Source organism: Nannospalax galili, unplaced genomic scaffold (assembly GCF_000622305.1).
Source record: "Nannospalax galili isolate Female #2095 unplaced genomic scaffold, S.galili_v1.0 scaffold1941, whole genome shotgun sequence".
In the NCBI taxonomy this organism is placed as follows: Eukaryota; Metazoa; Chordata; class Mammalia; order Rodentia; family Spalacidae; genus Nannospalax; species Nannospalax galili.
Genome location: NW_008344179.1, coordinates 84,748 through 111,039, shown reverse-complemented (window position 1 = coordinate 111,039; position 26,292 = coordinate 84,748). Strand labels below are relative to the sequence as shown.

Genomic DNA, 26,292 nt, shown 5'->3' with positions numbered 1-26,292 from the left:
ATAACATACTTCAGAATTGAGTGTAGGTTTCTCCATGAAATGTTCAAAACATAATCATCCTCCCTTTGTCACTAAAACACTGTGGACTTGAGGAGGTCACCTAGAAAGGGCAGTTTAGGGTTTCATGTACCCACATAGCTACTGGTCCTGTGGCCTGAGTGAGACCCAGGGAAAGGAATGAGCATTTTCCCTCTGCCCAAGGTACCACTGAAGCCAAATGTGGGGTCTCATAAAACTTGGGCTCTTGCTGTGTTCAAGAACCTCCCACCTAGCTGGGTGTGGTAGCACATTCCTTTAATCCTAGCACTTGGGAGGAAGAGGTGGGCAGATCTCTGTGAGATCTACCTGGTCTGGTCTACATATTGAGTTCCAGGCCAGCTATGGTTACACAAGACTCTATCTCAAAAGACCAAAAAAAAAAAAAAAAAAAAACCCAAAAACAAAAAACAAAAAATGAAGAAAAAAAAAAAAACCTACCTAGCAGAGCAGCCAGGATTTAGACAAGAAAGAGACCCACCAAGCAAGCAAACAAACACACAAGAACAATTAAAACAAACTAGAGCTGGTGATTGAGAATATGCTTCGTTTGCAAGTCTCTTGGTATTCTTGCTCTCCAAAAGGAGCCCACAGATCTGAATGGAATCCTCCACCCTTCCAGACTGCAACTACAGCATTTTAGGCAGGAGGGCGGAAACAAGGAGGACGGGAACAAGGAGGGGGTAAGCACAGGGTACAGATTTACCTCAGGACAGGGGTTGGTTAATGACCAGAATGGAAGAAGAAGGGTAGGAGCTACCACCCAGCTAGCCAAGGTCTCCCTCAGCACCTGCAATCAAACAAGATGACGAGAAGCAGAAGCTCCACTGGCACCCACCTCCCTCCCCATTTCCTATAACCCAGTCTGCACACACACCCTCCCCTGTGCACAGAATCCCCTCTAAGAAGAAACATTCATTTTCTCTAGGAGGCAGCCAAAAGGCTTCATCTAGGAAACTGGGGTGAAGGGTAGAAAGGAAAGGTACAATCTGCACGTGGCCACTTTAAAAGCCCAAATCAAAACAAAAAACCAAAACAAACCACACCAACTTTGGGTAGAGTTATGGGGATCTCATTTTTTACCTTCCTGTGAGGCACATGACAGGAAGCTATTCCTGTACCAAGTCAAGCCACTGGGAAGGTGGGTGTGGCAGTGCCAATCTCTCCTGGGAAACCTCCTCCTGGAGGACTTTTGTTGGCAGAACTACTGGGAAGTAAAATCCCAAAGGATTTAGGCACTCAGCGTGAACATCTCCTAGCCTCTTCACCAACTCACTGGAACAAGGGAAGGTGCCCCCCAGCTCTGCCTTGGTGTGCTTTTATTTTTTTGGTCCTTTTGAGACAGGGTCTCCCTGTAGCCCCAGCTGTCCTGGAACTCACTATGTAGACCAGACTGGCCTCACAGAGATCCGCCTGCCTCTGCCTCCCACGTGCTGGGATTAAAGGCGTGCACCATCACGCCTGGCGTTCATGTGCTTTTTTTAAGGCAGGGTCTCAGGTAACGCAGGCTGGCCTCAGACTTTCCATGTAGCTAAAGAAGATCTTGAACTTCAGATTCTCCTATCATTACCTCCAGGTGCTAGGACTACAGGTGTGTGCCATCACACTGTTAGGATCCAGTGGATCACGTCTGCCAGTGCTCTCAGCTGAGCTACATCCCCCAACCTCTGCCCTCATATTTCAAAGTTTTATTTAGTAAGAAAAAATGAATCTCCACTTTTGTCTAGGTAAAACAATTACCCACCCCAATTTGTAGGCAGTACAGAGGGGAACATTTGGTAATCGTGACAACAATTGTTGAGTACTTACAATGTGCTATTAGCTCACTTCATTTTCCCAAGTTTTATGATATAGAATCCCACTGTACAAAAATAACCCAAAGGTTCTGAGAGTTAGCCACTTTCCCAAGGCCCACAGAGTTCAGCCCTGTTAACGGTTTTGGCCCAGAAGCACATACAATCAATCCTCTTTATCAGATTTCATAATAACTAACTTCCTCCATAGAGTTTTATACCAACCCAGAGCCATGTGTCTTGAGTTAAAATTAAACTAGCAGCCATGGTACAAAGTCAAGGCACTCAAGGCAACCCATCCCTAGTCAAGGAGCTGCTAAAACTGTGCTTTAAAAAAAAAAAAAAAATCCACTTTGGAGACTTGGAAAGATGGCTCAGTGGTTAAGAGCACTTGCTGTTCTTCCAGAGAACCCAAGTTTAGTTCCTAGCTACTTGAAAAGCCAGTAGAGAGAGAGGAGGAAAGAGAGCCTAATGCCACCTGCAGGTGCTGGGGCTCGAACTTGGAGTACTAGGCCAGGGCTCTGCTACTAAGTCACATGCCCAGCCCAGCCTAGCTTGAGTCTTTCACCCTATCTATGAACACTCACTGGGCTCATGAATGCATTATGTTGGGTGCTGACAATGAAAAGGACAATATGGCTATCATTAGGTGCTTACTTCTTAGAGAGGGGCAGTGAGGTCAGTAAGGAAAAGAGTAAGTAGGAACCAATCAGGCACTGCTAATCCTCACTAGGTAGTTAAAAATCATGGGAGGTTGGTTAAATGTTAAATGTGCCTGGGGTGGAAGTATTCTCAGAACATCTGAGCTGAAGCCCAAAGAAAGCACAAGAGCTAGCATACTGAGATCTTCAGAGATTCCACAGAAATTGTGACCTCAAAAGTTGTTCCAGCACTAGGAAGAACACACAGGTGACCTGAGAAGCAGTAAAAAGGGGGAAATGACTAGGCATGAGTCAAAGAGGGAGGGGGAAGGCCTGTGAGTCTTTACAAAATCTGGACATCTAGTGAGGAAAGGGAAGCTATTGAAGGATGTTTCCCAAGAGGACAACACAATCAGATTCATTTTGAAAAAAATCTCATTTTGGCTGTGTGGGAAGCAGCTAGAGCGTGCGTGTTCAAGGTCCTGACTTAGCTTTTCTGTCTGGTAACCTGTTGTGATTCATTGGCCCTTCTTTTGGAATTATCTAGAAATTATTTCAAAAAGAAAGATTTAAGAACATAATTTTAATTTAAAAATAATTATGTCCTGCTCAGCACCTTGAAGAAGTTTCAAATATTTGTTTATACATTTATTCAGATAAACCCTGCTTGCTTCCAAAAAGCATTTGGGGCCATTATAATAAAGCCTATAAGCAACAGACTACTTAGAGTTCTCCTTGGGAAAGTCTTTATCATATTGTGGGAATATCTGTTTACAGTATCAAGTTGAGAGAGAATTCAATAATTTTCAAAACTCAATTTGCTCTCAGGGTTCACACAGGCTGAGTCATCAGACCGGCTTCACTTTGATTCACTTTCAAATTTCCCCTACTCTGTCCTGTCCATCTCTCTGCCTGAACCTCCGTAGAGCCACCAGGGCCTTTTTCTGATGCTTACTGGTGCCCCCATCAGGGACTGAGAAGAAAGGAAAGATTGGAAAACCCTAAAATTCTCATGGCTGGGCAGGTCCTGTTCAGTATATGCACATCTTTATAAGGAGGAAGACAAGGTGTATGCATCAGGGGAGAGTGGAAAGGAGAGAATTACTGGGCTAAAATGCTTGCTTGTGTGTGTGTGTGTGTGTGTGTGTGTACATGTGCATGGAGGCATGTCTCCAGTGAGGCCAGAGGTCTACCATTGGGAGTTTCCCTTTATTCCTCTTTACCTTATTTTTTGAGACAGGGTCTCTCATTGAACCTGGAGCTCATAGATTTGGCTATAATGGCTGGAAAGCAAGCCCCAGGGATCCTCCTGTCCTGCCTCCTGCACACTGGGATTACAGGCATGTGCCATGAGCCCAAAAGTACCTTTAAAATATTTATTTATTTATTTATTTATTTATTTATTTATTTATTTATTTATTTATAGATTCACATGCATATAATGGTGAGTGAATGGAGGTCAAAACTTACGGGTGTTGGCTCCACCATGTGGGTCTCAGGGATTGAACTTAGGTCATCAGGCTCCATGGCACTGAGCCATCTCACCAATGTGTGTGCTGCTTTTTACATGGATGCTAGGGATCTGAATTCAAGTCCTCATTCTTGTGTGACAAGCACTTTACTGACAGTCATTTCCCCAGCTCTTAAATTATAATTACTTAACCATTCCTCATATTCATTCTTTGTCTCTTTTTCATGTTTGGTCAGCTAACTTAGCACCAAGTCCTACAATCTGCAATATGAAAATCTTAAAACCAGATAAAGAATCTAATTTTGATTTTTTAATTTTTCTGCTAGCATTGTTCTGTTCAAATCCTGCCAGTGAAAGTCCTGTCCTGGGGTTGGGAGTATAGCTTGGTTGAAAAACACTTACCTCCCATGTGTGAGGCCCTGCAATTGAGCCCCAGCACCAATAATAAAAATAATTAAAATTTTCACAAGGTAAGCTGGAACACTCAGATATCTCACTGGCAAACTTAAAAGATAAAAAGCACAAAATAGAGGAAAAACTTGGAAACTTTTCATTTTTTCCTATGAGTACATTTAAAAACTTTCTATGATTATCTGACTAAATCTGTCAATTACAAAATTTATTACAGCTTTTTTTAAAATTTAGAAAACAAAGCATACACTCGAAAAGCATACAAAGTTACTGTTCCTATTCCTCTTCCCGGCTTTTCTACACTCACTGCCTCTAAGACGATGTATGGCCAGCCAGCAGGAACAGCAAAACACAGCAGATTTGCAGCCGATTATGAAGAGCGGACCTGGCAGAAGTGCTGAGGAATTTCTGGGGATTTGGTGGCGGGGTGGAGAACAGAACTGCCTCAGTTCTTTGCTTGGTTTTGGCTCTCAGTTGTTTGCTTCAAATTACCAGGTTGCCTCAAATTAAAAATTGCTTACGTAATTTAATGTGCAAGAAGCAAATGCCTTGTTCAAGAATTTTTCATTTCAGCAACTAAACTTTCAAAGGAAAACCTGAAAGGAAAAATGAGGTATGAAGGCTGAAAAATGGCTCAGCAATTAAGAGTCAGTATTGCTTTTGCAGAGCACCTGAGTTCAATTCCTGTTAGCCATATCAGGCAACTCACAACTGCCTGAAACTCCAGCCTCAAGGGATCTGACTCTCCTCTGAATTCCAAGGGCACCTACACTTATGTGCACATACCCACCCACACATACATATACACACAGTTTTTAAAAACAAGGTATGTTGTTGGGGCTGGAGAGATGGCTCAGTGGTTAAGAGCACTGGCTGCTCTTCCAGAGGAACCAGGTTCAATTCCCAGTACACACATGGTGGCTAAAAACCATCCATACCTACAGTTCCAGGGGGTCCAATGCCCTCTTCTGATCTCTGCCAGCATTGCATGACATGGGTGCACCTTCTTACATGCACACAAACACTCATACACATAAAACAAAAATAATAAAAATTAAAAAGCAAGGTATGTTGCTATACACTGAACTTTCCAGATACTCCTTTTTAATTTTATTATTTTTATTTTATGTGTATGAGTGTTTTGCCTGCATGTAAGTGTATCATGTATATGCAGTGCCCGTTGGGGCTAGGCGAGGGCATTGGATTCCTTGGAACTAGAGTTAGCAGACTGTTGATAGCCCGACCACATGGGTGCTAGGAACAGAACCCATGGCCTCAGGAAGACTGACCCAACTCTCCAGCCTGCAGATATTCTTAAAAGACGCCTTTGGGCATAATAGATGAATCTTGGTCAACCAAGTTCAAGATCAAAAGAGACAAAACCACAATTTGAATAAAAACATAATATTTGGAGGGAAGGAAATACCTGAAATGTATTTATTTAGTGGTCTCCCAACCGCTTCCGTTTCTTTTCTTCTCCTAAAGTTTGGTGAGTTTTTTTCCAGCTTCTTCAAGAAGAGTCTGCTCACCCTTGAAATCTTTGTCACCCTCCAACAAGCTGCTGGAGGAACCTGCCTTTCTTGTCTATGCTTATCAATCTAGAATTGAGACGCTTGTGACACTTAAGTAGGGCGGAGATAAAGCTAGAAGCGCTCCAAACACCACAGATTCTGTTCTTCAGCAATAGGAGTGTGGAGAGTGCACCCCTTTCCACAAGCCTGCCCACTCACAGGGTGTCCCAGCAAAGGAGGGTCAGCATCGCTCAACAGAGCTCAGGGAACCGCGGCGCCATCAATCTCCTGCAGCTCCTTCGCGCGGCGAAGGTTCTTGGAGAGACCGGGTCTGTGGCTCGCAGAAACCCCACGATCCCGCCACTAGACCGTGTCTAGGGGAGAGTTCTTGGCGCATTCCACACCCGACCTGCGTCCTGCGTCCCGCAGAGCCGCAAACCCGGGCGCCGGCAGAGCACATTGGTGCCGGCTCCAATAGGACGTACGCCCCCCGACTCAGCTTGGGAGCCCGGTGACCCCTTGACCGCTAGCTGGAAGAGCTGCGGTCAGTGGACGCGCGGGTTCGCGGGCTCCTCTTGCCCTGGCCGGCTCTGGGCGTGAGGGGAGTGGTGCGAAGTTGCTCAGCAGTGGGGCATCCCGGACCCCGCACTCACCTCCTCCGCAGAGCGCCGGAAGCAGCAGCCCCAGCAGCAGCCTCAGCCTGGCCTGCCCCATCGCGGGGCCGTGGATCTGGAAAGTTCTCTAGCGACGCACTGACCGCTGCACGTCCCGAACTTACCCGGTGGCTGCCGAGCCGCCCGCCCAGATCCACGGTCCCCGCGGCCCGGGCTGCAGGCGCGGGAGTGGCAGCCCGAGCGGCGGATCGGCGGCGCAGACCGCTGGAAGGGGCGGGCCGGGGGCTGGAGGCCCAGTGGATTCCAGCAGGTTGGCGAAGGCCGGGGAGACGCAAAAGGGCGCGGGAAGGGGCGGGCCGGGGGCCGAGCCCAGACGCGGGAGGGAAGGGATGAGAGGCCAGTCTGGGCCCTGGTCAGCCCCAACAGGTTAATTCGGTGTAGGAGGGCTGGAGAGGAGGGGCGGGAGGGGAAGGAAAGGGAGGGAGTGAAGAGCAGGGGCAGGCCTCCAGTTAAGGCCCGGGTGGGAGGTGGGGGTGGGGCTGCTGAGAGAGGGCGGGATGGGGAGCTGAGCCACCCAGCAAGCTTGGCACCCCATATTGGAGGGGTGGGTAGAAGGGCATGGAAGGGTGGGAAAGAAAGGGAGAGATGTCTCAGAACGCAGCCCCCAGACCTATTGGGATGGGGAGGGTCCAGCTGCCTTGGGTCGGCGGTGCTTACAAATTCCAGGCTTTGCATGCTGGGGAGAGCCTGGCAGCAATGCTCCCCAAGATTGCGGCCACTTTAGCAGCGGTCGGGGCTCATTCCGCTCCTCCTCGCAGAGCACCTCCGGGATATCGACAGGAGGCACAAGAGCGGACCCTAGCGTCAAGAGCTCGCAACCTCAATCGGAGGGGCTCCTGGGGGTGGAACTGGGTGGAATCCCATAACAAGTCTTAGAGAAGCAATCTGACTAGAGGTAGTTGGGTGAGGATGAAAAAGTGCAGAGCAGCAGGGATGGAAGGGAGCAGCGCTGCAAGGGGACGGAGTGACGGGTCCCAGAGAACAGCCCCAGAAAAAGTGAATCACATCAGAAAAGGAAGGACTGTTACGAACTCATACCTTACAACTATATGATGCTATCTTCAAGGAACTAGCATGACTGTATTTTTTGTTGGTGGTGCTTTTATTTGTTAGCTTTTATTTTTTTAAGGTAAGGTCTCACTGTGTAGCACAACTGGCCTGTAGCTCACTCCTGTAGCCCAGGCTGGCCTCGAACTTGTGGTGAGCCTCCTGTCTCTGCCTTGCCGTATTGGGGATTACAAGACTACACTAAACCTGCCTGGGTGAGAATGAATGTATTTTAATACATCATGACATTCCTGGGGTTGGAGATCTGGCTCAGAGGTTAAGAGCACTGGCTGCTCTTGCAGAGGAACCTGGTTTGATTCCCAGCACACCCATGGTATCTAACACTCATTGGTAACTCCAGTTCCAGGGTATCTGACCTCCCTGGGCATTGCACGACACAGGTGCACTTACCCACATGCAGGCAATACACTCATACATGTAAAATAAAAATAATAATGAAAAAATTAAAATAAAAAAAGAATGTGTACCATAATGAAAGGCTGTTGGGGTAAAGAGGTGCAGTCAGGGCTTGTGTCCTCCCTTTTGTAAGGAAGCAGTCACATGCACTCTTTTGGATCAGGGATCATTGATGTGTGCATGGAACACTTTGAAATCAGAGATGCTAACACGGAGGCTCATCTGGGGTTTTATGTTTTAGTGGCTGCACACGTATTTTCCTAAGGTGTAATCAGCCTCTATCACAGAGTCCAGGTGCAAATCATCCCTTTCACTGTTTTCAATAAACAATGCTGACAAGCTGCTACCAATCTCCCCAAACCTTCTCAGGACCATGATTAGAAGACAACAATATAAATGAGTGTGCTTCATGCCCTTGGCCAGGGGGTCAGTGCCATGAGGGAACTTTAGAAAAACAGCTCAGGCTAATTCCAGGCTTCCTAGAATTAATCCTCCCAGCACAGTAGCTTTTGTAGTTGTTACAAAATGAAATGATACAAAATTCCTTTCAGAACAGTGAACATGATAGTGGAGCAAAGACATTTCTTTTGTTGATTATTTCTCTTTCTCTCTGTCGTGCAAAATAACCCATCCAGTTAGGCTGAAAACTTACTGGAAATAAAATTATTCAGCCCCTATCCCACGAGAAATGTGATAGTACCATAGAAAGATGCTCCTTACTATACAGAAAAATGGATGGAAGATAGTTTTTTTTAATATGTGTAGTTTCTTGGGGGAAGTGATATTGTGGATATAAGAAAATCCTTTACTTTAACATAACATGTATTTGCTTATTTATTTAGATTTTTGTGGCAGGGTCTCATGTAGCTGAGGCTAACTTCAAACTTACTATGTAGTGCTCAGCATGACCTTGAACTTCTGCTTCTCCTGCCTCATTTCCCAAGTGCTAGAATTACAGGCATGCACCACCATGCCTCTTATGATAGTCCTTTTAGCCTACTAGAGAAATTCTCAGAAATGCAATATCTAAGTGTTATAGCTTGTTACAAAATGAGGTGGTGTGTGCCTTCACCAAGCTGAAATACTCAGTAGAAGTTCCTTTGTCTAGCACTTACAATTTATTACAGAATGGAATGTGAAATTTGATACATCATTAAACAGACTCAAGCCTACACTAGATGATGGCCAAGTTCTTGTCACTGTTGGTGTGTGATGATTGTAGTGTGTATTGTACCTCATACCATATGCTGAAAAGTAGACTGGAGTATTAGTATCCAGATCATGGAATTTAAATATGTGGTGGGGGAAAGGCAATGTCAGGTACTATCTTTGAAAGTCTCAGATCAGGAGTCTGAGGGGATAGTAAAGTGCTTGTTGTGCAAGTGAAAGGACTTGAGTTTGATCCCCAGCACTCATGTAAAAAGCCAGATATGGTGGTGCATGGTTATAATCCCAGCACTAGGGAGGCAGAGACAAGGGGATCCCTGGGCCTGGTTGACCAGCCAACCTAGGCTTACCTGTGCGCTCTAGGTACCTGTGAGAGAACCTGTCTCAAAATAAAAGGTGGATGGCACCTGAAGAATGACACCTTTAGTCACCCACATACCACATACATAGGAACTTGTGTGTGCGCATGCACCTCAGATCATCAAGTCAACCATATATGGGAAATAAATATTGAAATAGGTAAGAGACTTCATGGGGAAAGGATGAGTGTCTAGTCCATGCAACTTTGGAAACCTGGGAGGGTATAGGTGAGATACTCTTTACTGAGCAACATGTGAGATGTGCAGATATCTAGACATGAGAGTTCACTGGGGCACTGAAGTGGTTCCTGGAAGAATCTCAAGTTAGCATAAAGACATACTGGAAGTACATGTGTCTGGCAATGAAGATTGGAGGAAACTGAGATGATGAATGTGGGGGACTCCATCCAGCAGGCTGACAAATATGCAGAGGCACCAAAGTCTAGCTTTTGTAGCTTATCAGGAAACTGAAGCTATAATTTTTCAGGACTTTGCACTTGATGCTAGTAGGCAACTCTGCTGAACTTTCTGGATAAAATACAAGTTGACTGCTTTGTGGGCGAAAAAAAATCTACCATTTTAGGAGAAGAGATGGTCCACACAAAAAGATTCCATCCTACTTGCCAAAATCATCTTGGAAATAAAATTTCTTCTTACAGTTTGTTAGAGGGAATGGAGATGATATAAGAGATTCTGTTTTCTGAATTATATACTGAATTTAGAGGTCTGGCTCTTGTAACTTCTTGGGAATGGTTAGCTATCTGGTAAGCCTCACACGACAACAAAACTTGATAGTAATTTTTTATTGTTGTTGGTACTTTAAAAAGAAAACTTTTGTGTATCAGGCTGGAGAGATGGCTCAGCAGTTAAGAGCACTAGCTGCTCTTGCAGAGGACCTAGGTTTGAATTCCAGCACCCACATGATGGCTAACTTCAGTTCCAGGGGATCTGATGCTCTCTTTGGACCTCTACAGGCATTGCACAACATAGGTGCACTTATATGCAGGGAATACACTCATACACATAAAATAAAAATGATAAAATATTTTTTAAAATTTTATGCGCATGAGTGTTTTCCTTGCATGTATGTAAGTGCTATGCCTGCAGAGGCCAGAAGAAGGAACCAGATCCCCTAGAAATGGAATTATGGATGGTTGTTATCTGCTGTGTCACTGCTGGGAATCAAACTCAGGTCCCTCTGGAAGAGCAGCCAGTGCTCTTAAGCCCTGAGTCATCTCTCCAGTCCCTGTTGTGGGTACTTTTTACCTCTTGGAATTCTCTATGATGTTCGTCTTATTTGCTTGTCACTAGGAGCCCTATTATGGAAAAAAAAAAGTGAGAGAGAAAGTATGTGTGCTTGCATGTGTGTTTGTGTGTATGTGTATGTGTTGTGTGTAAAGGCGCTGCTACTAGGGGCTAGAGAAATGGTACAAGTTAAGAGCACTTCTGCTCTTTCAGAGGACCCAAGTTCAGTTCCTAGTACTCATGTCTGGTTTTTTTTTTTTTTTTTTTTTTTGTTTTTTTTTTTTTTTTCTTGTCTTTTTGGGACAGGGTCTCCCTTTAGCCCCAGCTGGCCTGGAACTCACTATATAGACAGACTGGCCTCAAACTCACAGAGATCCTGGTGCCTCTTGCCTCCCAAGTTCTGGGATTAAAAGCGTGTGCCACCATGCCCAGCCCCATGTCTTATAATCACAAAAATATCAAATTTTGAGTGAGCTCAAAAGTAGGTTTTCTAGAGGAGAATCATTTGAGATCACAACCGGAGACAACCACATTGACTGCAGTCGTGTGAGGTGAAAAGCAAGGGATCAATATACATCTTGCCCAGACTTCTGGTCCATAGAAATTATGACACAGCTGGATCATAGCCACGAGTGGTGGCAACACCTTCCATCTCCAGCACTAGGGAGGCAGAGGCAGGTAGATCTCTGTGAGTTTGAGGCCAGCCTAGTCTACATAGCAAGTTCCAGGCCATCCAGGGCTGCATGGTGAGACCCTATCTCAACAAACAAACAATTATGACACAACATCTGTTATTCTGAGTTTCAAAGTTTGTGGCAATATTAAGCAACAATAGTTATGAATGCAAAGACGTATATTTTGCCAGGTTAAAAGGGATAAAAAACCAAGGATTTTATTTATTCAATTTTCTGCACATTTTCTTTTTCTGGGGCTGGCAGAGAATCAAGAAGTCTATAGTCTATTATTGGGTATGTTTATTTCCAAAAATAAATCTCAGGGTCCCCTAGGGAAGTTTGTGCTTGTTTGGAGGACAAAGCAGTCATGTAGTGAACTGATGACCTGCAGGAATCTGTACAAGGGATTTTGTATTCTCAGCCAAGCTTGTACTCAAATGCCAGCAGAGAGGGCTGGGAGGGGGGCAGGGATGATGGTGATATGCAGGGCTCCTTGTCCTCTCAAACTCCCAAATTTGTGGTCTGAACCCCTATGGACAGAGTAGATTGTGACAGAAACAGAGGGATGCACTTTCTCAAGGGGGTTTGTCATGTCGTGAGTCTAGGCAGCATCACTGATGACACTGGAATGTAACAGAGGGCACAGGGTCTGGTTTCCACTCTGTAGGAAATGCAGCATTGCTCTGGTACCAGGAGGACTGAGAGTCTTTGGGTATATTGGAGGGGAGCTGTGCATGTAGGCCTTGGTGTCCCCAAAGGCTGAAGCTACAGAGGCACCTTAACAGATTTCTTTGAAAGCCGGGCATGATGGTGCACGCCTTTAGTCCCAGCACTCTGGAGGCAGAGGCAGGTGGATCTCTGTGAGTTCAAGGCCAGCTCGGGCTACAGGGAGACCCTGTCTCAAAAAGACCCCCCAAAAAAGAGCAAGCGAGTGAGCAAGAGGGAGAATCTTTGAACAGAGAAGGGAATGCCCAGGAGTGAGAGCTGATAGTGGCTCTACTTCTACCTTGGACAGTTAGCAGTGTAGACTGTGCTTCCTGGGGTTACTTAAAAAGTAGGTTGGCGGCAAGAACGAAGAGTGCTGACCTTTAGCCACAGACAGAGGATGAAGGAAAGAGGAAAAAGGTAGGGACAGATGATGAGAAAAATATAGTCCTGGTCATTGCTTTACAACTGAATGCTCCAAATTCAGCAGACTGTTTGATGTGTCCATTCAGTCATACAGTACATCTCCAACAAGCTGTGCAGACCAAAAACAAAAACAAAAAACTCTAGTCAATAGAAAGAAGAAGAAAAGATAATTTATGATTCTGGCTCCTGTCTTGTTTCTATTGACCAGTTTTCTCCTACTGTACCTACTGTTTTGGCTTTCTATATATGGCCTCTTCAGAAGCCAGTTCCCATATCCCTCAGGGAGACATTTTGAGTCTGGCAGTCGAAGATGCCACAGTCTTGGAGTGGGACAATGGTCTGGTTGCATAGAGCACCTTGGGAGTTGGGAAAGAGTACCCTTCTACTGCACGTGACTTGATCGGGCCAAGGGACTGAGCTGGGACAAGAGGAAGGGGGAATGGACAGTGATAGGAATGAGAGATTCTGAGAGGCGACTGAGGCATGCCCTGATGCAGGCTCTTCTGGAAAGTCCTGTTGGAGGTAAAAAAGATCTTTGTAGGATGGTGGGGTTTTGTGAGAGGAATAAAGGATCAGAGCAGAGGATATGATTGTTCATTTGACTGCTTTTGAATACTCAGGCCAGGGAATTCTGAAGCTATTTGAATTTCAGGTAGATGAGTAGTCTACTCAGAAAGTTCTAGGAGAGGCTCTTTCCTGTTGATGTGCAGCCTGTTCCAGTTGGAGTGAAGAGGGGGACAGGGTTGATGTAAACTCTGAAGGATGATATCCCAAGAAAAGAATGAACCAAGATATCACCGCCATCTATGGGCCAAGTACGGGCTGTATAGAATCAGTGAAGGCATGAAATCCCAGTCAACGGTACGTTTCTGGGCAAAGAACTAGAATTTCAATCTTATGCAGTGAGAGACCCTATGAGTTGTTTGAACTCAAAGATATCAAGCAATTGAGATGAGAGCTCAAGAATGTGTTTTTGAGCTGAGGGGTGGTGTGGTTTAGTGGTAGAGCACCTTCCTAGCATTCCTCAGCAAGAATCAGCAGCCACCCTTGCTCTCCTACTCCTCAGTCTGGAGGCACATGCTTCCTTTTGGGGTGAGGAGGAAGCGGGAGCAGATAGAGAGCCACCTAACTGAAAGTTGGGCAGCAGTTCAGACTCCTAGGGACACGATCAAGAAAGAGCTGCCAGAACAGTGACTTCACAGCAGGGACGGCCAAGCACAGGCCTACTTCAACTGCGCAGGCGCAGCACCTCTCCACTGCCGGGCCTCCCCGCGATGCCCCCGCCCTGGCGCGAGGCACGACGGGAAATTTAAGATGGACGCTTTCATTTGAGCGCCTCCCATGCCTGCTGGTCGTTGACACCCGGTTGCCTCCTGTTCTTCCTCCGGCGTAAGGGCGGGAGAGGGGATGAAAAGCCGTGGCAGCCCAAGAGTCATCGTGACCGACTTGCAGCCGCCGTCGTCTTCGGGCCTCCTCGGCCCTTGCGCCTCCGGAGAGCAGCCGGGGCTCGCCGCGCCTGACGCGTCCCGAGTTACACAGGTGCGGGCCAGGCCGGCGGCGCCTGGGGCCTCGGGCGTCAGGATCTGTGCGTAGGCCTACTCGCACCTACCGCCTGGCGCCCTTGTCGGCCCTGCGCGCGCCGGGGTGAGGGACTCCCCGCATGCCGACCCGGCTTTCCGGGTGAGCCCCACGCGCCCTGCGTCTCGTGCGCGGTTCCCTTTGCGGCCTCAGCATCTAGATTGGCCTCTCTTCCCCTCAGAGTGGGTTTTCTGAAAAGCGTGGGAAGCTCTGCCCTTTTGTATTTTCACAACTCAGGGTCCCTCGGTGTGCATGTGTATAGGTTTCCTCTTTCAAGCAAGGTAGTTTTTGTTCTCAGTAAACGGTGCTGACAGTTTTCTTTATAGCATGTTATTTTATGTGGCCCTTAATACCGAACAGGTCTATAAACGGCCAGAACTGTTAAAGTATTGTGATGCCTTCGAGGTAAAAGACGTCGTACTGTAAAAATAGTGCTATAATTAATCTGTAGATTTCTTTCAAGTTAGAAGAGAATGACACGGGGCTGGGGAGATGTCTCAGCAGTTAAGAGCACTGGCTGCTCTTGCAGAGGCTCTGGGTTCGATTTTCAGCACCCACATGGCAGCTAACAACCATCCGTAACTCCACTTCAGGATATCCGATGCTCTCTTCTGACCTCCCAAGGTGCTGCATGACACTGGTGCACTTACATACACGCAGGCAATACACTCACACACATAAACGAGAAAGTACTTTTTAAAAAATAACACTACAAAATTGCACAACTGAAGTTTGATACAATTGCATGTTCTTTAATTTTGGTTAGTTGAATAGAATAGGAAAGGCCAAGTCAGTTTTGAATTTCATAGCTTTACAAGATATTTGTGGTTCTATTTCGAATTCAGCTGTCCTCATTACTAGCAGATGCAAAAGAAACATGCCTTTTGGGGGTGGCATCATTATCTCAGCGGTAGCTAGCATTGGATTCACAGCAGAATAACTTGCAGTTCTAGAGGTGCTGCGTTGAAACTACAGAGGCTTTGAACAGTTTGTGCAGCAAAGAAAACATGCCAGAAAGACCTCAGTTAAGAGATCCTAGTCAAATTTAGATGCTAATCTTGAGTGTTGTTCCAAACACTCTAAAGTTTGGTAATAGTGCTAATGTCAAATACTCTGATTGTAGCTTAAGGATTGTAATTTAAATGTTGCTATGAAACCCATTTTTATTGTAGATGTTTTGTCTAAGAACAACCTGCACCTAATGTTACATAATGTTAGAACTTTTAAGTTGTCATTTACTATATGTAGAAATGTTTGTGAGGTGGAGTGGTGTACATATACCACAGCTCTATCTACAGCTTTGAAGTAATCTGGTTTTGATTAGAGGCTCACCAAAGTGTTTGAATTTGTACAGAAATAATGTTGATATTTGGAACCCATGTCGAACTTCTCTGAAGAAAGGGCAACAATGATTGCAGCCGGGGATTTGCAGGAATTTGTTCCTTTTGGTCGAGACCACTGCAAGAACCACCCTAATGCTTTGAACCTTCAGCTTCGCCAGCTGCAGCCTGCCTCTGAATTATGGTCTTCCGATGGTGCTGCTGGCTTGGTGGGATCCCTTCAGGAAGTTACAATTCACGAGAAACAGAAGGTTCTCTTAAGATTCTCATCATATTTTTGAAACATAGAGCGAATAGTCTACTTGTAATTTAAAGCTACTGAAATACATCTGGGAAGTGTTGATAAGCGGGCACTTTGAGTTTAAAAGTTAAGCTTTGGTGGTTTCAAATCAATGCTAAAAGGATGACTAGTATTACAATGTATTAGTTGCTTACTTAGACATGCTTTGTAACTTATAATTTTATGATGAGAGTTGAGTACTACCATGTTCATTTAAACCTCTATCTTTACTGCATATATGGGTATCAGATTTCATAACTCTGATGGCTAAATGATAGACATTAGAAATGGTCCCTGCTGCAGCACAAGTTTCTGGAAGAAGGCTGAGCTGTCATATTAGACTGTTAGAGTGGTAGTACTTTTTTTTCCTTTTTCTGTTGAGGTGGAACCTCACTAAGTAGCCCAGACTGACCTTGAATTTGTAATCTCCTTGCTTTAGCCTTCTGAGTACTGGGATTGTAGGCGTGTGCCACCCTGTTTGGCAGAATAGTAGTTCTAAATTATGGAGATGAAGTCTAAGTATATGTCAGAAAAAAAATCAGTTCCTACCTTAATTTTTTTTTTTTTTTTTTCTGTAGTGCTGGGGGGCAAACCAAGGTCTTGCTTGTGCTAGGCAAATACTACCACTGAGCTTCACCTCAGTCACTTCCTGCCTTACTCAGTTTATATGCCTTTGAGACACACTCTCATGGAATGCGCATAGTTAGAAATCAGAAACTTTCTTCCATTCATCTAATGGATAGGACAGGAAAAGAAGATGAATGTGTGTGTGACTGTGGACAGGGAGGTCTACACTGCACCAGGTCCTCATTGATTCCTTCAACTGTTTCCTATCTGCCTTCTACATACATTTAATACCTGCTTTTAGTTTCCCAGGCATGTAATTTAATTTTGTGACCTCTGTATGATAGATACACACACACACACATATATATATGTATATATATATATATATAACACATTATACAGAATACAGAGAATTCTTGAGTGAATTCTTGTGTCTGAAAATCCTAATATGTAATATTACATCCACTTAATACATCCATTTTGTTAATCAGTGCACCCAAATCCTCTTTGGAGTTAGACTCAGATTGAGGCTTTACTCAGTGAATAAATCTTGCTCCAGACTATTGAAAAAGGGGAAAAAATGTGTTTGAGCATGTCTTGTGTGTGTTGGTTTTTAAGGAAAGCTGGCAGTTAAGGAAAGGTGTGAGTGAGATTGGAGAAGAAGCCGACTACGATGAAGAGCTCTATGTGGCCGGGAATATGGTGATCTGGAGCAAAGGAAGTAAAAGCCAGGCCTTGGCAGTATATAAAGCATTCACAGTTGACACTGCTGTTCAACAGGTGAGTTAACTTGAATGTTAACATTTCCTGTGCTTTAGAATCCCAACAGAATGCTAAAAGCAGTATAGTAATTCTTCCTACTTGATGTACATTTTAGCATGCAGTGAAGATAGGACTGGAGAAAAAGGGGTTTATTTATTTTTATTTATTTTTATTTTTTAGAAGAAGCATTTCATTACAGCTTTAACATAATAACAATTTCCAGGGCAAAGATACATCTCTTTCAAAAGTGGCTATAAAATTTTTAGGTTCACAGTTGAATTAATACAGTTACACAATACTGAACTCAGTATAAACCCTGTAAGACATAAAATTGAATGAGTTTTTAACCTTTAAAAAAGATCTCCATTTCATTTTAAAATATACTCTTTCTTACAGAAAGACTCATTGTTTTTGCTAAAACACTGAGATGTTGGCACATGCGTCTCTAATCTGTATATGTCTGATTATTACTAGTCATGGTTGGTTGCACTTGGATCCTTGGCACCTGTGTATGGATATAAAGTCAGGGTTTTTATTTTATGTGTCATGTTCCTGTTTTTTAAAACAGGATTTCCACTCGGCGTGGTGGTGCACACCTTTAGTCCCAGCAGGCGGATCTCTGTGAGTTCAAGGCCAGCCTGGTCTCCATAGTGAGTTCCAGGCCAGCTGGGGCTGCACGGAGACCCTGTCTCAAAAAGACAAACAACAACAACAACAACAAAAACCAAGATTTCCATATGTAGCCGAGGCTGGCCTGGCACTTGTGATCCCTTCTGCCTCTGCCTCCTGAGTGCTGGAATGATTGTTAGAATTCGTTTCCAGATACTGAATAAATTAAACTTGTTGGATTTATAGTGAAAGGAAAATAATCTACTTTGCTACTACTGCAGGATTTGTTGGAACTAACTTCTAAAAATTGATAAAGATGCTAAGCAGTTGTTATGTTTTAGGAAATTATGGGTTTCATCTCCATTGATGAAGAATACCAACCCATAAACGTACAACGAATGGAGAAGTAGATCATTTTGTATCTTCCAGTGTGCTCTTAACCACTAAACCATCTTTCCAGCCCCAAATTTTAAAAATTTATTATTTGCCAGGAGTGGTGGTACACACCTTTAATCCCAGCACTTGGAAGGCATAGGCAGGTGTCTCTCTGAAAAATTGGTCAGCCTGGTCTGCATAGCAAGTTCCAGGCCACCTGGAGCCACAAGGAGACTCTGTTTCAAAATAAAGAAAAAAACAAAATAAAACTATGTAGTGGTATTTTTAGTGAATTAAAAAATTGTGGCAGAATATATACACCCAAACATAAAATTTTAATCGTTTTTAAGTATGGTTCAGTAGCATTAATGAAAGAAGGTGTTTTCTAAATATGTATTTATATATATTTAAGATTTTATTTATGTGTATGTCATGTGGGTGCAGGTTAGCTTTAGGGTGAATTTTAATTGCAAGATCTATCTAGTAGGTATTTGGATCTTAATTCAATTTTTTTGGTTAAAAATTTTTTAAATTTATGTTTATGAATTAAAAAAACATTTTATTTTCATTTTATGTATGAGTATATTACTGCATGTATGTAAGTGTACGCATGTAGTGCAATGCCCACAGAGGTCAGTAGACTAGTGTTGAGTCTCCTGAAACTGGAGTTATGGTTGTTAGTCACCATGTGGGTGCTGGAAATTGAACCCTGGTCCTCTGCAAGAGCAACCAGTGCTCTTAACTGCTGAGCCATCTCTCCAGCCCTGTTTATGAATGTTTTGACTATATGTGTATAAGTGCGCCATGTGCTTGCAGTGCCCATGGAGGCCCGAAGAGGATGTTGGATCCCCTGAAACTGGAGTTAAGGGTGGTTGTTAGCCACCGTGTGGATGATAGGAACTAAATATGGGTCCTCTGAAGAGCATCCAATGCTCTTAACCGCTAGGACATCTCTCCAAGCCCCCCTTTTGTGTGTTTGTGAGATAGGGTCTTCCTAGTAACCCCAGCTGGCTTGGAATTTGCTGTGGAGACCAGGCTGGCCTTGATCTTACGGCCTGCCTGTCCTTCCCAAGAGCTGGTACTAAAGGTATGCGCCACCATGCCTGGCAGGTGTTTGGATTTTTATCTTCCTTTCTCTTCTCATAAAATTTAATTGTAAACAGACATTCTTTCACTGCATCTAGCATTTAGTAGTCTAGTTTTATTATGTATTGACTGGAGGAGAGAGGTCTTATGTAAATGGCATTGTTTAGATGCCATTAGGCAGTGGGTTACTGCTTTAATCAAATTTCTTAGGTAAGCATTTTGTTTTGCTCTTAGGCACTGTGGTGTGACTTCATTATATCACAGGATAAGTCTGAAAGAACCTATGGTAAGCTTTCTTTATGAAATTGTATTTCTCGTGATTCCAAATGTTTATTTTACTTTGTTTTTAATTCATAAGTTACCCTTAGTGACAATGGTTTATTTTTGCATTAGGTATTGAAGAATTTTTGCTGTTAGAATTGAACTTAATAGGGGGAAAAAGTACCCATAAATCTTTTTGTGCCCTTTCTTTTCAGGTAGCCATGAAGTAGAGAAATGCATATGCATCTTACAAAGCTCGTGTATTAACATGCATAGTATAGATGGAAAGGATTATATAGCATCCTTACCATTTCAGGTAAACTTCAGTTAAGGGTTTTTTTTTTTTTTTTTGGTGTGTGTTTTGTTAGAGAATATTCTTTTTTTTAAATATTTTATTATTTTTATTTTATGTGTATGAGTGTTATGCCTGCATGTAGGTAAATGCACCCGTGTCGTGCAGTGCCACAGAAGACAGAAGAGGTTGTCGGATCCCCGGAACTGGAGTTACAGGCAGTTGTTGGCTGCCATGTGGGTGCTGGGATTCGAACCCAGGTCTTCTGCAAGAACAGTTTTCTTAACCTCTGAGCCATCTCTTCAGCCCATAGAGAACATTCTTAACTGATTTCAAGGATAATTTTTATGTGGGTCTTTTATATCAAGAATATTACTTTAAAAAAAAGGCCAGGCCTGGTAGCACATACCTTTAATCCCAACACTGAAGAGGCACAGGCAGGCGGAGCTCTATGAGATTGAGGCCAGCCTGATCTGCATAGAGAGTGCCAGGCCAGCTGGGGCTATAGGGAGATACTGTCTAAAACATAATAATGGTAAAATTATTTTTTGATCAAATACCAAAATTTCAGTAGCTTTAGTAGTTTATCATTTTTTTCTATCCACAAAAATTTTTTTGAGTGAAGTAAATTGTGAAGTATCTGATGTCAGTTTTAATGATATTTGAGGACTCATTTTGGTTCTAAATATGGCATGTGTCTGGTTCCTTATGGCTGTGCTGGTTGTTAACCTTTTGTCACATTCTCATTTTCTGCTGATGTTGCCAGTCTGCTGACAGGAACTTCACACTAACAAGTCTTCTGTAGGTTTGATTTTATCTGGGAGTTGCTTGTTAGAGTAATGCATTTCCAAGTATGATAGTTAGTGATCATATTACTGTGAAAGCTCTCATTAAATTGGAAGAAAATCTAGCATTTTGTTATATTTCCTGAAACTTTTTTCCTCATGTGTGGCTTCTTTTGTTTTTTTCTCCACTCTCTTGTTGACAGGTTGCGAATGTTTGGGCCACTAAATATGGTTTGCTTTTTGAGCGAAGCAGTTCTTCACATGAAGTACCTCCAGGTCTACCTAGGTATTCATTTTATTTTGTTCAGAATATTATTTTGGGGCCTTTTTAGTATTGATTCAGAAATACAATTGTTAATCCAAAGTTTGTGATTTTGATCATTTCCGTGTTAACAGCAAAGAAGCACACATTTTTTTTTTTTTCATGTTTGTTTGCTCTCACTTTTGAGCTGTACTTGGCACCTAATTTCCCTGCTCCGCCTCCCCCTTAGTAAAATTGAATAATAGCTTGATGATGACAGGACTCAGTTCTCAGACCTGCTGTCTTTTCATTGTACCATTTTGAACAAATCATTAGTGCTTTCTTAGTTTTCGTTTCCTTTTTTGTTACAGGAATATTATCAGTTACCCCTGGGGATCTGATTTATGCAAAGATTAAGCAAGTAAACATAGACATGAGCACAGGGTCCACTATGTATTGAGTGCTGTAATTGGTAGATGCTTACTGATGGTGTGCTTATTACAAATTGTGAGCTCATTGAAAGGTAGATACTTGCTACCTTTTAGAGTTGCTTTCAGATTTTAATCTTTGTGTTTTCATAGAAAGCCAGTTGTTTTCTTCCTCTTTAACTTTTTAAAAATTTCAGACTTATATGACGTGTTTTTCCTCTTCCTTTTAAAAATCACTATATAAACAGATGCAAGACATAAAATATCTTAGCTACCATAGATACACCACCATAGAGATAAATAAAAGACTGCCTCATGCCCATTGTTCTCTGGGTTCTGTTGTGTGATTGCTGCTGTTTCCAGATGCCCCCTGGTGTTTGCTATCTTCCTTCTATATGTGTGTCTGTAGCACTATTATAAGGAGAGAGGTTTTTAGAAATAAAATAGAAGATTGCATGAAAAACAGCATCTAAAAAGTTTAGAAGGTTACTTTTTGAGATGATAAGTTTCCTCATTGCTTTTACAAAATACTTGACAAGCACCTTGAAGGAGGGAGGATTTATGTTGCCTCATGGTTTTAGTGTTATCCCATCCAAAGGCATGGTAGAGCTCATGTTGGGAGGCCTCTGCGGCAGAGGCTCTGTATGTCTTGGCAGATCAGGAAGCATAAGAAAGAGCCACAAGTGGGGGCTAGGCTCTAAATCTTAGGCCCTGTTTCCCCAAAGGTTCCACAGCCCCCCAAAACAGTACTGCTTCCTGGGGCCAAGTGTTCAAACATGAACATATGCGCTCATTTCATATTCAAACTGTAACAGCAGATTTCTGTTGCTTGTGTAATCAAGAGGATGCTTTGTAAGAAAAGTACAAACTGTATGCACATAGTCATCCTGTATTGGTGATTAATTATGTGTGTTTATTGCTAGAGAACCTTTGCCCACTATGTTCAGCATGCTGCACCCACTAGATGAAATAACTCCACTTGTTTATAAATCTGCAAGTAAGTGTATTTTTATATTCTTTTACATTGCCTGAGAAAGAGAAATAAAAAATGGAGTTTATTTAAAAAGTGACTTGTTTTCTTAGAACAAGATAATTTAAGCATGTTAAAAAAGTAATTTTTATTATGAAAGTAAGTAATTTAAAGCAAGAACAACAATTATCTCAGCAGAAATAGGCATATAAATCATTGAGGAACACTGCTGTTTACTAACTTACAATAGATTAATGTTCCTTAACAGTATGAATATAAATTATAGTGAATAATACTTGAATGAGCTAAAGCTTTTTTCTTTTCTTTCTTTCTTTTTTTTTAAAAAATAGAACAGGGCCTATTTACCGTATACATTTTTAGTATTTCACTTTCCTTGTTCAAATTTGCTGGGGCTCAGTGCTTTCAATATTTCTACAAGAATTCCTGTATGCTTATCTTTAAATTTTAGGTTTTACCAAAACATGATAGATAATTATAAATAGTAAGGACCTGAAAACTTAAAAAGGTATTTATATTCTTTGGTAATTTTATTTATAGGACTTTATCCTAAGCATCCTAAGTACACATTCTGAAATGCCCCTGTGGCCTGAGCACTAGAGCCATGGGCTAAATCTAGCCTTGACCTTGTTTTTGTAATGCTTATCAACTGCCTTTTATTTACTTTTTGGATTTATTTTTATTTTATGTGTATGAGTGTTTTGCTTGCATGTATGTATGTGCACCATATATGTGCCTGGTTCCCTTGGAAGCCAGAAGAGGGCAATGGGTTTCCTGGAACTGGGGTTAAGGATGGTTGTGAGTCACTATGTGGGTACTGGGACCTGAATTGACATCCTCTGAAAGAATAGAGCAGTAAGTGCTCTTAATTGCTTAGCCATCTCTCCAGCTCCTTATTTTCCAGTATTGAAACTGACAAGGGAACTGTCAAGTAAGGCTATGGAAATGATTCCATGGTATTATAGAAGAAACTTGAACTCAATAGGAAAATCTTATTTTTCATGTATAAAAGCACATATAAAAGTACACTGTTCAGCACTTCTTGCTTAGTTGTTACAGAGGACAGAATAGAACCAATAAGCAAGCCTGACCTTGCTCATTGAGTACAATTTCTAAATAAGTTGGTTGTTGAAGGAGTCCTGGACTGTACTGTACCTCTGGTAGATGAATTTAATGTCGAGACAGCACAAATCTTTGGCATTCAAGTTGTGTATATGTTGGATTGAAATCAGTAATGCTGTCATCTTTAATGCATTTTAAGGAAGTTGCTACCCAAAGTAAATGTAAAATTTGTGGTCAATTACATATTTCATGGATTTTGTGCTTTAATTATGTTTCTGTTTACCTTTAGGAATGTTACAAACTTAATTCATAAAGATCAGCCTTGTTAAACCTATTGTTCCATACCTAATAATTTCCATTTTGGTTTTTAGGTCTTTTTGGTTCATCACGGGTGCAGTATGTGGTAGATCCTGCAATGAAAATTGTGTTCCTCCACATCAACCCCTCCATTGTGATGACCTATGATGCTATTCAGAATGTGCATTCTGTGTGGACTCTCCGGAGAGTCAAACCAGAGGTGAGGATAAAGCAACTCTTGTTACAGAAGATCTAATCCTGGACGCTTTCACATGTTTGTGTGGATGAATCATTTAGGAGATAAATGAGTTTCCTAAGTTAAAAAAGAAATACTGTATTTTTATTTTTTTATTTTTATTTTATGTGTATGAGTGTATTGCCACGTAGGTAAGTGCACCCGTGTCGTCTAGTGCCCACGGAGGACAGAAGAGGCTGTTGGATCCCCTGAAACTGGAGTTACAGACAGTTGTTAGCTGCCATGTGGGTGCTGGGATTCCAACCCGGGTCTTCTGCAAGAACAACTAGTGTTCTTAACCGCTGAGCCATCTGTCCAGCCCGAAATACTGTATTTTTAATAACTGGCTTCTCCTTTGCATTCTCACCAGGAAATTTTAATCATTTCTTATTTTTCCCATTAATTTTTAAGGAAGAGAATGCTGTTTTAAAGTTCTCTGAACAGGCAGGGACTCCACAGAATGCAGCCACTAGCAGCTCCCTCACAGCACATCTCAGAAGTCTCTCCAAAGGCGATTCCCCTGTGGCTTCCCCTTTCCAGAATTACTCCTCCATCCACAGCCAGAGCCGCTCAACCTCGTCACCCAGTCTGCACTCTCGGTCACCTTCTATCTCCAACATGGCAGCTCTAAGGTGGACATCTTTCTTTGCTTTAAACAAGATAACTGATTTCCTGACTTTTTCTTATCCTTTGAGGGATTTAAGGTTTCTATTGATAATGCTTGGGCAATTTTTAGGGGAAAATAGACTTAAAGCCAATTGTTGCTACTTTTACTAAGACTTCTAAGTCTGTTGTGTCATTTTCCTTTGTGACCCACACTTAGAAGCTACTTGCTCTTGTGAGCTTGTTTTGTTTACTATTCTGTGGCAGAACTTTGAAGAACATTAGTTTCAGAAATATTTTGGTAGGTTTTTTTTGTTAGTTTGTTTTTGAGACAGTGTCTCACTGTTGTGGTTCTAGCTGGCCTGGAACTCATGTAGACCAGGTTGCCTCAGACTCACAGAGATCCACCTGCCTCTGCCTCCTGAGTGCTGGGATTAAAGGTGAATGCCACCATGTCCGGCTGGTAGGTTTTTTTGTTATTGTTTTTTAATTTTAATTCATGGGACTGGAGAGATGGCTCAGTGGTTAAGAGCACTGGCTGCTCTTACAGAGGACCCAGGTTTGATTCCTAGCACCCACATGGCGTCTAAAAACTGTCTGTAAACCCAGTTCCAGGGGAATCTGACGCCCTCTTCTGATCATGGGCATTTCATGACACGGGTGCACCTACCTACATGCAGGCAATATACATGCATACACATAAAATAAAAAATATAGCTGGGCGTGGTGGCACACGCCCTTAATCCTAGCATTTGGGAGGCAGAGGCAGGTGAATCTCTGTGAGTTCAAGGTCAACCTGGTCTACTATATAGCAAGTTCAGGCCACCTGGGGCTACAGAGAGACCCTGTCTCAAAAAGGCCCAAAAAAAAGAAAGAAAAATTTAAATCTTAATTCATGTTAATTTTTTTTGTTTTGTTTTGTTTCAGTGATTGATAATGTATCTATGCCTCCTGATCTGTTTTTATTGACACATAATGCAATGTGTATGATGCTGTATGGATATAGATTTGATGGTTTGTATGTCTGAGCATATAGGAACAGTATGTAGACCTTTTTGAATAATGTGAACAGTTTTTTTTCTGAGGATAAACTGAACTCATTTTCAGTTCTAAATGAGTGCATTTTAACAAGAATTCTAAAGCTTTAGACTTTAATAAAGCACATTAAGATGAACCACTTAGCTATTTCTAAAACTGTTTATTTCTGGAAGGGCTCATACCATGAGTGCTTTTTCTGCATTTGAGATGTGTTCTGTACCTCTGATTTGCTCACAGTGACACCCTGCCCTCTCTTTGGTTGTCTTGCAGTCGTGCTCATTCTCCTGCCTTAGGCGTGCACTCTTTTTCAGGGGTGCAAAGATTCAACCTTTCCAGCCATAATCAATCTCCAAAGAGACACAGTATATCTCATTCTCCAAGTAGCAATTCAAATGGCTCATTTCTGGCACCAGAAACAGAGCCAATTGTTCCTGAACTGTGCATCGATCATTTATGGACAGAAACCATTCCCAATATAAGGTTTGGAATTTATACTTTTATATTCAGAGAAAAATATTGCTAAATGTTTTGGAAAGTGGTATTAAATCTGTTGGTGTAGATCAGTGGTAGAATGCTTGCCAGAAATGTGTGGCTTATTTTTAGAAAGGCAAAAAAATAAAAAGTTAGCACTTGCAATATTGACACATATAGACTGCATAGAGATGCATATTTATATTACCTTAAATTTAGTCAAAGATACATTGATAAACATTAGTAGAATGATACTAAAGTGATCATAAAAATATTTTGTCATTGGGTGTGGTGGCGCATGCCTTTAGGGCTAGCACTTGGGAGGTAGAGCTAGATGGATCTGTTTGAGTTCAAGGCCAGCCTGGTCTACATAGTGAGTTCCAGGCCAGCTGGGGCTACAGGGAGACTCTGTCTCAA

General features: G+C 42.6%; 2 protein-coding genes across 2 annotated transcripts in view; one reads left to right on the top strand and one right to left on the bottom strand.

The window, feature by feature from the left end:
* Mertk (MER proto-oncogene, tyrosine kinase) overlaps positions 1 to 6,905 on the bottom strand; it is a 123,363-nt gene extending 116,458 nt beyond the window's left edge. The window contains exon 1 of the mRNA XM_008840352.2: positions 6,517 to 6,905. Coding sequence (XP_008838574.1) covers positions 6,517 to 6,577 — 61 coding nt within the window. The 5' untranslated portion in view covers positions 6,578 to 6,905. The remainder of the gene's footprint in view (positions 1 to 6,516) is intronic.
* A 6,974-nt stretch (positions 6,906 to 13,879) lies between these two features.
* Positions 13,880 to 26,292, top strand: part of Anapc1 (anaphase promoting complex subunit 1) — a gene marked incomplete at its 3' end in the record, with an annotated part of 89,460 nt that continues 77,047 nt past the window's right edge. The window contains 10 exon segments of the mRNA XM_017799944.2: positions 13,880 to 14,116; positions 15,510 to 15,746; positions 16,961 to 17,122; positions 19,409 to 19,460; positions 19,651 to 19,751; positions 20,716 to 20,798; positions 22,105 to 22,178; positions 23,603 to 23,748; positions 24,175 to 24,395; positions 25,675 to 25,884. Coding sequence (XP_017655433.1) covers positions 15,534 to 15,746; positions 16,961 to 17,122; positions 19,409 to 19,460; positions 19,651 to 19,751; positions 20,716 to 20,798; positions 22,105 to 22,178; positions 23,603 to 23,748; positions 24,175 to 24,395; positions 25,675 to 25,884 — 1,262 coding nt within the window.